The following is a 12773-nucleotide window of genomic DNA, read 5'->3' as shown; positions in this document are numbered from 1 at the left end:
ATTAAACCTCACTAATAGATGCATGTCAAGTTAACATTATAACAACACATATAATATACTGTTATTAAACCTCACTGAAAATAGCAGATCTACAAGCTCACGTGTGTTGCCACGTGACACCGTCCTACAGCTTGTAGATCTACTTTTTTTTTTCTACACGCACACGCATGCCCACGCAAGCACACGCCCCATCCTGTACTCTCTGTGATTACAACATGTTGCCTCCCCCTCTCTCTGTGTGTGTGTGTGTGTGTGTGTGTGTGTGTGTGTGTGTGTGTGTGTGTGTGTGTGTGTGTGTGTGTGTGCGCATGTGCGTGTGTGCATGTGTGCGTGTGTGCGTGTGTGCGTGTGTGTGTGTGTGTGTGTGTGTGCGTGTGTGTGTGTGTGTGTGTAGGTCTTGCTCGACCATGAGTGGCTCAGCGGAGAGAGAAGACTTGGACCCCTCCTCTAAAGACAAGCTGAGTGACAGGTCTGTCTGTCTCTCTGTCTCTCTGTCTGTCTGTCTGTCTGTCTGTCTGTCTGTCTGTCTGCCTGCCTGTCTGTCTGTCTGTCTGTCTGTCTGTCTGTCTGTCTGTCTGTCTGCCTTCCTGTCTGTCTGTCTGTCTGTCTGTCTGTCTGTCTGTCTGTCTGTCTGTCTGTCTGTCTGTCTGTCTGTCTGTCTGTCTGTGAGGTTTGAATGAGTGGATTCCATATTGATTCTAATGATTGAATAATATTACATTTACTTTGTTTATATTCAATGAATATAAATAAAGTAAAGTTTCAAGGTTCAAGGTTGTACTTTATACTTACTATTGTTAAGTCTTTTGTACAGGTACGCTACGTACCTGTACGTAAGAGTAAAAGTTATTTTTGTTCGGCTTCCTTACAGACAATGCAGTGATATATATTATATATAGACAGGTTTCTTGTTTACAAACATTGAGACTAAATGCACAGGTGACTGTATCATGTAATCAATTCCTACCAATCCCCAAACCTGTTGTTTTGGGGAGCGCTGGTTTTGGGGGCCGCAGAGCACCCAAAATGGAATGAAGGCCGACATTTTATTTGTACTTTTTTTCCTATTGACCGGCCTGGACCGGCCGGGAATGAACCGGACGTTCAGGAGTTGTCCCGCTTTTCCCAACGGCCAGCACGTCCCTGTCGAGCACACATAAATGATGTTGTTGATGTCTTTCTGTCAGGGTCCACCAGCACAGAGCAGGGTCTCCTGTACCCAGCTGTGTCTCCATGAAGAGTGACAAGTCCATGGATGAACCTATTCTCTTCAAAGATGGACACCACTCTACTGATCCCAGGTCAGAATGTAAAACACATCATTTAGTTGTTATGAACTCTACTGATCCCAGGTCAGAATGTAAAACACATCATTTAGTTGTTATGAACTCTACTGATCCCAGGTCAGAATGTAAAACACATCATTTAGTTGTTATCAACTCTACTGATCCCAGGTCAGAATGTAAAACACATCATTTAATTGTTATGAACTCTACTGATCCCAGGTCAGAATGTAAAACACATCATTTAGTTGTTATCAAACTAAACTCACTGCAGGGGTTTTCAAAGTGGGTGACGGGGCACCCTGGGGTGCCGTGACGGCAGTCCAGGGGTGCCGCAAGATAATTTGATAATATTTGGAATTTATTTGGACAAAATATTTAGTATCATTTTAAACTTGAAGTACAAAGTTATTTTCAGTCAGTTCTAACCAAAATGGCTGTTATCTCAATGTTTTCCTCGCAACATAATCACTAGAATATCGTCACTGTCGGGCAGAAACCTCGTATCTCCAAGTTTCAAATGTGTACGTCTTTTGGTAAAGCAAAGCCCTTCTTCATCATACAAGACTGTTGCACAAAACTAGTGAAAACAGCAGATCTCGCATCACAAAGCATTTAGTAGTACATTTTATAGATGATAAATACAAAACGAACGGTTTTGGACATACCAGGTTTCCACCCGACAATGACGATATGCTATAAATATAAGGTGCTGGGAGTGTAAATTATAATGTAGGGGTGCCTCGGATTAAAACAATATTTATGGGCTGACCTGAGACAAAAAGGTTTGGGAACCCCTGGTCTACTGAAACACAGACAGATGTCAGAGCCGGACTGGGACACAAATTGGGCCCTGACATCTCGGCCCAGACTGGCCCACCACAACCGGCACAGACCCAACATAGAAGATCTACAAGCCCACAACGCGTCGAGGCAGCGGCACGTTGTGGGCTTGTAGATCAGCTGTTAAATGTTTGTGCCACAGTAGCCTGTGATTGGGCTACTAGGACGGTATTCTGATGATAGACAAGCCAGTGAGCCAATCATGTGATATCTCTCTGCTCTGTGGGGGCGTTGCTACATGCCGGCTTGTATAGTCTGCCCACCGGGCTTATGCCCGCTATGCCCGATGCCCAGTCCACCCCTGGTCTGCCCACCGGGCTTATGCCCGCTATGCCCGATGCCCAGTCCTCCCCTGGTCTGCCCACTGGGCTTATGCCCGCTATGCCCGATGCCCAGTCCACCCCTGCACACAGAAAACAACATATGATTTAGTTGTCATCAAATGAAGTCTAGTGAGCAGCAGGTTATTCAACATTAATGGGCAACATGCCATTTTAGCGTCTTTTGAAGGGCTGGCAAAAAGGTTATCTGAGTAAATGTAATCCGAGTATGTCCAGTTTATGTTCACGATAGTATTTTCTTTCAGTCGGGACAGTTTTTAAACAATGGCGGGCCACAGAGCTTTTGTAACGGCCGGTAGAGAAGGCCGCGTTTTAAACATGAAGGTGATTTAGTTACACTGCTGTGAATGGGGGGAGACAGGACTTCCTGGTCACGTGATCTTGCGCTGCATTTTGGGAAATGGAGTGTTTCTCTTCACTGTGGTAGCTTTGTAGCTTCAGATTAATATAGTTTACTGTACAACGTGTCGAACGCGTCGATGGGCACAGGGAGACATCAAAGAGTTTGACGCGTTGGCACTTTGTGGACCTTCTATGAGTTAATACACTGATTTGGTTTTATAGCATTTTATAACAGGTTATGAAATCATAATAACCTTTGTTTTCAGTTATTAATAATCTCGTCATATTGTCACAATGCACACCAGATAGATGTATTTCTGATGTAATGTTGGCAGACTGATTCATTGATTCATGAATGAATGAATTGATTATCAGTCTGATAAAAGTACAATCAGGCTCTTCTGATTACGATCTGATTCTTGCATTTCAGTTTGCTTAACTTGCTGTATGTTGAAGACACTGTGAAGTTGTTTACATAAAGTTAATGTGGCAGCACCTGAAAACATGCTGTTTTGTGTAAATCATATTCCAAGATCATAACCTTAGATTTCCAAATAATCGTCCAGGGGTAAACAGCCGCCGGGCACCAAAAACCCCGCCGGCGGTCTGACGCCATTTTGCGCTTCGATCGGCCGCCCGGTTCTTTTAAACCTTTTCATTCACATGATAACTGTATGAACATCTATTGTGATTCCAGAAGTCTTCCCCACAGAGCAGAGTCTCCAACAGCCAGCTGTGTGTCTATGAAGAGTGACTGGTCTCTACCGATACCTCCAAACTTCAGTAATGAACCTGGACCTCCTGATACACAGTATGTTAATGTGTTGTGAATCCTCCTATACAATATTATACACACTAGATGTTACTACATAGTCAGACAGTCTAACGACAATGTGTCCTCTCTCTCCAATCCTTATAGTTATTATAGAACATACATGGGCAACTGGTGGCCCGGGGGCCACATGCGGCCCCCACCTTCACTTAATGCGGCCCGCAGGTCGATACCGGAATACTGATATATTATTGATTTCAGCTGTTACAATTCCAAACATGACCTGCTTTAATTCCTTCAGTCTATATTAGTAGCTTAATGACTAGTATAGTAGTATGAGAAAGAAGTAGTCGCCAGCACTCAAGGAATCATATGCTTTTTTGAGCTGTGCACCTAAAAGCCTTCATCTAACTTGGAGTGTTGCGGGCTGTCTGCTTTATTGCAGATACCTTTCTCTACTAGTATAGTAGTATTAAAATGTATTTTTTTTATGTCCAATGTATTTGTATTTAAGTTCATAAAGTTAACATGAGTATATAATTAAATGTGTTTGAAATTCAATCAAAATGTTACATTTCAGGATTCCAATTCAAACATAACAAAAAAAAAACGGATTCCAATTCAAAAGAAGCAAAAAAGAAAATAGCAGATCTCTCTAGGTCGTCCTCAGACGAGCCCTCCATCGTTGTTTCCAGTCATCTCGGTTCTCCATACATCTGGCCAGCTCATTGGTGTTCTGTGTCCCTACGTCTTCCTTGAGTACGTCCACGTATGTTTTTGTGGGACGTCCTCGCGACCGGTGCCCATGTGTTGGCTCCCACAGTACCAATTTGCTGGCTGGAAGCTCCTGGTGTCTTTGGCAGTGTCCTGCTAGTCTCATTCTTCTGGTGGCAATTTTCTCGCTTACCCTTGGTATTCCCTCATACAGGCTCCTGTTGGTAACATGTGCACTCCTGTTGATGTTGAGTACTGCACGCAACATTCCCTGCAGAGACTTCTGCAGGGTTGGCTTCAGGGTCCAGCATTCACTGCCATAGAGGAGAACAGACTCCACTGTTGCAAAGAAGAAGCTAAGTTTGATTTGGCGGGGGAGGCTAGAGTTCCATACACTGTTCATGCCGTTCAGGGCCCTCCAAGCGAGTGCCTTCCTTACTTTAAGGTCTTTCTCAGTTGAGTCGACCCATGCGCCCAGGTACTTGAAGTCCTTGACTTCCTTCAACACAGCTCCTTCTGTTGTTGTCAGAGGTGAGTGATCAGGTAGGTTATAGGTGATAACCTCAGTTTTCTTAGCATTTAGCCTGAGACCAACTTTGGCACACTCTATCTCCACCCTGTTCAGGAGTTCTTGTGCTTGTTCCATGCTGTCGGAGAGCAGGCTGATGTCGTCCGCATAGTCCAGGTCTGTCAGAACTACTGCGGGATGCCGCCTTGACCTCCTTGTTAGCGTGAAGCCAAGCTCTTGTTCTCGTCCACCTATGGCTTTCCTGAGCGCATAATCTAGAACTATGATGAAGAGGTAGGGGGCTAGGGTGTCCTTGCATTACACCAGCTCGGATGTCAAACACCTCACTGCTGCCATCTGGGGTCACCACTTTGGCCCTTGTTCTTGCGTACTTGGTCTCGATAGCCCGGAGAATGTTGGGAGGGACATTGTAGGCCTCAAGGATCTTCACCATCTTGCTTCTGTGGATAGAATCAAAAGCCTTTTTGAAGTCAATGAAGCACAGTACAGCTGCTAGGTTGTCCTTTTTCACCTCCTCTATTAATCTCCTTAATGCCAGGATCTGTGCTACGGTTGTTCTCTCCTCTCAAAAACCATTTTGGTTCTCTCTCAGGTGAGGGTCGATGGCATGCCGTATCCTGTTCAGTATCATTCGGTTGAAGACCTTAGCAGTGATACATGTCAGGCTGATGCCTCTGTAGTTGTCTGGCTTTGAGAGGTCCCCAGCTTTAGGCACCGGGATGATGTTAGACAGAGACCATATTTCAGGTTGATCTACAAGCTCAAAATGCATCGCAGCGTGATGCGTTTTGAGCTTGTAGATCTGCTATTTTTTCGCTTCTTTTGTATGAGATACTAGAATGACAAAGTAGGATGTAGCATTATGCAATGTGGCCCTGGAAATATTGTGGCCCTCACCATCAACAAAGTTGCCCAACCCTGATATAGATGATACATTACTATAGATTATAAATGAAATGCAAAAAAAAAAAAAAAAAAAAAAAATGAAAACGCGTGCGTCTGTGCCTGCATGCGATGCGGCCTTAAGCTAGAAGCAGAATAGACCAAAATGATTCTATTCTGCTGCATCTAGCTTAAGGCCACAGACTCGTTGGGAATGTGAGATGTAGTGGAGTAGAATTAAAAGTATTGGAAATACTCCAATAAAGTAGGCTAGGCTACAAATACTTAAAACCTGTACTTAAATACAATACTTGAGTAAATGTACTTAGTTACTTTAGACAAATGGTTATACTAATATAAATTATAATATATTGTATTATCTTGAATGTATATAGAGCTTTTAAACATGCTTTACATGTGTGTGGGGGCCTGGGGAGACAACAAATAAGAGAGCAGGTGATGGTGACTTTGACTAGGATAGAATAATGTTGCTCTATCAGCATTTCTTTGTTGATGCTGCTACTGTATGTGTTTATGTGGATATACTAAACAAAATGTTGTTGTACAGTGACCATAAACATCTTATCTTATCTTAGGTGATTCTGCTAGCCCTACTGCTTACCCTTCTGTATGGAACAATGAACAATATGAAGAGGCTTATTATAGATATTTCCTTTAGGATTACATTCATGTTTCATGTTACAGTAGGTGTAATGCAGTAGCCTAATTCAGGTGTAGGACCTGTAGTGTTTTTATTGTGTGTCTAACTGTGCCAAAATGCAGTTTTCTATGCATTTTGGGGGTTTTGGGTGGTTAGAGCCTCCCCAATGTTTTCGGCCGCACAGAGTTCCGGCAAGAACTTCAAACCACTTTCACCCCGGATTAAGACCCCAGGAAGAGTAGCTGCTGTCTCTCTACAGTAAGCTGATGGGGATCTAATAAATGAATCAAATCAAATCCAGACCAGCCTTGCAGCGTCGCAGGTTCGAGTCCCGACCCTGACGACCTTTGCTGCGTGCCACCCCCCCCCCCCCCCTCTCTCTCCCGTTAGCTGTTAGCCTACTATAGACCTATCAATAAAGGCAGAAAAATATTTAAATAAAAAAAGTGCAAGTACTGTAGGCCTACTTAAGTACAGTTTTGAGATATTTGTACTTTACTTGAGTATTTCAAATTTCCAATACTTTTACTTCTACTCCATTACATCTCAGATTCAAATCTGCTATTTTCAAGGGTTAGGGTTAGGGTGAAAAGACCAATATCTTAACCACTAGACCAAAGAGACATCTCTTTGGTCCGGGGGAGATACTAGACTTTTGAGGCTTCAAGGCTGGGGCTGCGACTCTCTCCGTCACATATATATATATATATATATATATATATATATATATATATATATAAGTTTTCGGCCTGGGATTGATGACATCAGAAATCTCCATATATGGGCATAAAAGGGATTTTGTTTCTGGGAATGACCATAATGGACTTTTTATTTTATTTTATCCTAATAATATGTATCCTTACGGCATAACACGTATGTTAATTAGTCTGATGCCTGGAGATCGCCATATATGGGCATAAGGGGGTAGATAGATAGATAGATAGATACCTTTTTTATTTTATTTTATCCTTTATTAATAATAATATGTATATACAGTATATGCAATGTATTTTATGCCCATACATGGAGATCCCTATCTGAACCAGCCACACAGATATGGGCCATGCCTTTGCCATCTGGCCAGTGATATATATCAATGACATCAGGGAGCTTCATATATGGGCATAAAAGGGATACATATTTATGGACTGTCACTGTGATATCACCTGTGATGTCACAGTGACAGTATGAATATCCAGGGTTTGATCTTTGATCAGGTGATGTCATGTGACATCACTTCCTGTACGGAAAGACACGTGACATAACTTCCTGTACTGAAAGACGGACGGACGGACAGACAGACAAGCTTCGACATTTCTCATGGTATACTTCGACCTTCGGTCGCAATAATCCTTCCATCTGGTCTTTGGTCTGCCACGGGGTCTCCTCCCAGTGGGACGTGCATCGAGGACCTTCCTAGGAAGGCGCTCGGGGGGCATCCGTACTAGATGCCCGACTGACTCCTTTCCAAGTGTAGGAGCAGCGGTTCTAAGTCTCTCTCGGGTGACTGAACTTCTCACCCTATACTATCTCTAAGGGAGATACCAGCCACCCGTCTGAGGAAACCCATTTCGGCCGCTTGTACCTGAGACCAGGCCCGTCGATAGGGGGGGGTAAAGGGTACTCTTTACCCCGTTCCGGGAGTGGGGGGGCCCCGTGGGTGGGGGGCCCCGGCCCGGGCCCCCTCCCTCCGGCCCGGGCCCCCTCCCTCCGGCCCGGGCCTTTGGAGGGCGCACTTACACTGTCAGTTACGGTAGGCAGGAATCTTGGAATCTCATTGGGTCAAGATGGCCCACATGACATTTATCTCCTTCGCTATTCGCTCTCATACTAGGACATGCTTTGTTTGCGGAAGAAGCTACAGTGCCGACTGCCGACTCCGAGACAAGTTTGAGTGAACATTAATTTATTGGAAACATATGGATTAACACATGGCGAGGACGAGGAGTTTGCGGGTCGGTAGAAAGAGTTTCAACAATGCGGTGAGCACCTTATATATTGCATAATTGTACATGTTTGGTGCGGCAGTTCAGCGACATCTCTCTCTCTCTTTCTCACTCTCTCTCTCTCTCTCTCTCCCTCCCAGAGAGACGCAAGCGAAGCGAAGTTGCACAAAATAAGTTATACAGTACATATTTCCTTTTAATATTAACCTGAGTAAAATAAGCTAAAATAAGGCTTTGAAATAGGGCACAGTTTAAGTTGCACGTGGACGATGGACAGTCAAATCTGTATTATTAGTTAGAGTATGTTACAGACACTTTGAAACAAGAGGGCACTTGTGTGAGTAAAGTTGGCTAAGTTGTCCAGCCACTGCACACCTATTTGAAGATGGGAAAAAATGGACTGGGCTGTTCCATCCAGAAAGATGAAACACGTTATCATGTGGACAGAGGACACGTTAAAATGTCACCGTGGCTTGAGTGGAATATATCCGAGGAGGCACAAATGCTTATCAACTGAATTGTCCCAAACAGCTGTCCTAAACCAGATGCAGGGACGCCTTTATCTATTACAGTAGCTTGTGAGTAGCCTAAGCCTATATACTTTATTACCTTATGTCAGCTGAAAGCTGAGCCATATTTTGAAGGATTAATCTGAAATACATATTTATGTGCAGCAGGCTATATGCTTTGTTTCTTATTATGAAGGAAATGTGTTCTCAAAGTAATGCAATGTTCAGGTTATTGAGCAACCATTTACGCACGCCGATGCGCAAATGGTAACATGGTTAATTAATGTATTTGTGCAAGATGGCCCTAACATTTGTGTACATACTTATGTTCAAACAGTACAATCCAACATGTACCGATGTCTCTGGTTCACATTGGCACATTACACAGACCTGCTTGTCATTAATGCATACAAATATCTATGACCGATATTTTTATCAGATGTCCGGTAAATTTTAACCATGCCAGTTACAGTGATCAACAGTTTAAAACCCAGTTTAAAACCCTAGCACAATCTCTGAACGGTTATGCCGCCATGTAGAACCACTTTTAACCATTTTTTTACTTTGAAAATGAGTAATTTCCTGTGAAATACACGTTATTTCGGCCCGCGCTGCGCGCGGGCCAAAACACGAATACAGGCACGCGTGGAGGGGGGCCCGCGTGGAGGGGGGCCCCGGCCAGCTCTTTGATATTGACCCCCTTGCCAAAAATACTCTCGACGGCCCTGCCTGAGACCTTATACTTTCTGTCATGACCCACACTTCATGACTGAAGAGAGTGTTGAGAAGTCAGTGCATCTCCTTCACAAGTTGGTCACTTCGTTCAGGAAATGAACGGTATAGTCTAGGCTACTTCCCTGCTTTTCGTTCGCAGTCAGTCAGGTCAATCAGTCACTTCTCTTGCTCCGCACCAAAGAGTTGAAAGCTCTCCACCAACCCACAGTCCACCAACTCCTAGTCATGACCGTCAAATCACATTCCTCCCAGCGCTATGTTGACCGTCAAATCACATTCCTCCCAGCGCTATGTTGACCGTCAAATCACATTCCTCCCAGCGCTATGTCCCTCCTTCCTGGAGCGTTTCACCAGGAACTGCGTCACCATAAGGAAGTGGAGCAAGTGGAGAACTTCCGTTGCAGTCCGTCTGTAATAAAGTGACTTTGTGATTCCAGAAGTGTTGACCAGAGAGGAGCGTCTCCAACACCCAGCTGTGTGTCTATGAAGAGTGACTGGTCCATGGGAAATCCTCCACACTTCAGTAATGAACCTGGACCTCCACATACACAGTATGTCAATCCTCATATACAATACAGACAGGTGCACACATAGACATCAGAGGAGGCTCAAGCCAGTAGCCAAATAAAGTTCATCCCTGCCATATGTTTTTGAGCGGTGCTTTGCAGGACGCTTAATGAAATAAACTCATAAGAGGCACTGCTCACTTCACACTGGGTGTGATTTTTTTTTACTCTCCAGTAAAGTATAATGGGACATAACAATAAAGATATTTTCATTCATATGATGACCACGCAGGCAAATGAAGTCTGTGCAATATGTTTTTACTCTATTTGCATATCTATTATGGGACATAACAATAAATAATCTGGAATGAACTGATATTTTCATTCTTATGATGATTCTATGAACATTGTTATGATTCCAGAAGTCACCACAGAGCAGAGTCTCCAACAGCCAGCTGTGTGAGTGACCGGTCTATGGAAAATCCTCCTGACTTCAGTGAACCTGGACCTCCACACACACAGTATGTCAATTGTAAAACACTTTCGTATATGCTGTTTAAATGAAGCACTTGGACAAACTGAAGATGATAGCTAATGTTGATGATAAAATTAATACAATAAAATAATAATAAAATGGGGGTCCATAGTGGGAATGCTGCCCCCAAGCCCCAATCTGTCCACAGGTTGTGCAATGTTGTGGCCCTCGGCTTGGTACCCTAGACATGATTCAATGTTGTGGCCCTCGGCTTGGTACCTTAGACATGATTCAATGTTGTGGCCCTCGGCTTGGTACCCTAGACATGATTCAATGTTGTGGCCCTCGGCTTGGTACCCTAGACATGATTCAATGTTGTGGCCCTCGGCTTGGTACCCTAGACATAATTCAATGTTGTGGCCCTCGGCTTGGTACCCTAGACATGATTCAATGTTGTGGCCCTGGGCTTGGTACCCTAGCCATGATTCAATGTTGTGGCCCTCGGCTTGGTACCCTAGACATGATTCAATGTTGTGGCCCTCGGCTTGGTACCCTAGACATGATTCAATGTTGTGGCCCTGGGCTTGGTACCCTAGACATGATTCAATGTTGTGGCCCTCGGCTTGGTACCTTAGACATGATTCAATGTTGTGGTCCTCGGCTTGGTACCCTAGACATGATTCAATGTTGTGGCCCTCGGCTTGGGGAACCCCAACTAATTGGGGAACCCTGCTATACAATACCTAGACGTCATCCTACTTAGATTAATACCTATATGTCATCATAACTATAGTCAACAGCTCACAGAACTAACTGGCTTTATGATATGATAGCATAGCTTATACTGTACTATATGATACTCTATTTACTATATGATATGAAAACAGTGTTATATAAGTTATATATTAAACTATGTATTATCCATATTTTATATCTTCATCTCCACAGAGAGAAACTCAGAATCACACCTGAACAGAAGACATTCAGTCAAACCACAAGTGAACAAAGTAGGACTGGACACATTTTATACTAATTTATATTTCATATCAATTAATAGCAGAAAACAACATCAGACTCAATGTCCACATTGTATTCTTGTATCAATGTCCAAATACTGATGCTAAACATTTAGACAAAAATAAATGTCTTAAAATATGTAGTTTTCTTTTTACAAAGTGTAGATATCTGATGGTATTTAAGACATAGGTTTAATGGTTTGGTATATTAGATGTAATGTTATAAATAAACTTCGTTGTTTAACCCTTAAGTGCTGTTCGGGTCATTTTGACCCGTTTTACATTTTCATTTGGAAAAAAAAGGTAGAAGTTTAAATTGTTTCCACCTGAAACTCACTGGCCTTAAAGATTCTTCTGAGATGAACATGTAAAAAAAATATTTTTGCACTACACCCATGCTACACCCCCCTCATATCTTTTGAACCTTAAGTGCTGTTCGGGTCATTTTGACCCGGAAGCACAGATGCACAGAAATATATGATGCCAAAACAGAGACACACAGTCACCCCCACTTGTCACCCCCACTTCTAACACCCCCCTTCCGAAGCCCCATTCCGAACCCTCCCCCCCCTTTCCGCACCCCCCCCTCCCCACAGTTAACTCCTGATTAACAGAAATGCAAGGAATCATGTACAAACACAGATACACAATCACCCCCTAACCCCTTCCACCCCTCCAACCCCCCTCACCTCGCCCTTACCCCCTCCCCTCCAAACCCCCCAACCCAACCCCCCCCCCACCTCCCTCCCACCCCCCCCACCTCCCTCCCACCCCCCCCCCACCCCCCCCCGCCACCCCGGATGCACAGAAATAAAAGAAAGCATGTATACTAACACAGACATACAGTCACCTCCTTCCCCCCTCCCCCCTCCTATCATGGGCTCATGGGATGGGCTAGCCAGCCGGCTGCATACACACTACAAGGGAACGTAATGGCCGCTTGTGGATCCCAGTTTCAGCCCCAGCCGATGACGTCATCACGTTTCTGACGCGATCTCGTCTCTGGAGCACTCTAAAAGAGACAGAGCACGACCGGCGACTGTATTTTTTTAAAAATTATAATTAATTTCATAAATTACGGGAAAGTACGGGAATGTACGACCTGGCGCACTCGGTGGTCCAGACAAGTACGGGCAAGTGCGGACGGCTTACAAAGTGTTAAAACAAATACCCCCTGGGTCAAAATGACCCGAACAGAACGAAGGTGTAGTGAATCTGA

At 43.9% G+C, this 12773-nt stretch overlaps 1 protein-coding gene across 1 annotated transcript in view; it reads left to right on the top strand.

The window, feature by feature from the left end:
• Positions 1–400: 400 nt before the first annotated feature.
• LOC308286161 (uncharacterized protein) overlaps positions 401–12773 on the top strand; it is a gene marked incomplete at its 3' end in the record, with an annotated part of 28924 nt that continues 16551 nt past the window's right edge. The window contains exons 1-6 of the mRNA XM_080727117.1: positions 401–469; positions 1188–1301; positions 3507–3620; positions 9995–10108; positions 10486–10584; positions 11487–11545. Coding sequence (XP_080583243.1) covers positions 408–469; positions 1188–1301; positions 3507–3620; positions 9995–10108; positions 10486–10584; positions 11487–11545 — 562 coding nt within the window. The 5' untranslated portion in view covers positions 401–407. The remainder of the gene's footprint in view (positions 470–1187; positions 1302–3506; positions 3621–9994; positions 10109–10485; positions 10585–11486; positions 11546–12773) is intronic.

The sequence above is a fragment of the Nannobrachium achirus genome (genome assembly GCF_963921795.1).
Source record: "Nannobrachium achirus genome assembly, chromosome: 5".
In the NCBI taxonomy this organism is placed as follows: domain Eukaryota; kingdom Metazoa; phylum Chordata; class Actinopteri; order Myctophiformes; family Myctophidae; genus Nannobrachium; species Nannobrachium achirus.
The sequence above is the reverse complement of the archived record's forward strand: the minus strand, read 5'-3'. Positions and strand labels throughout refer to the sequence as shown.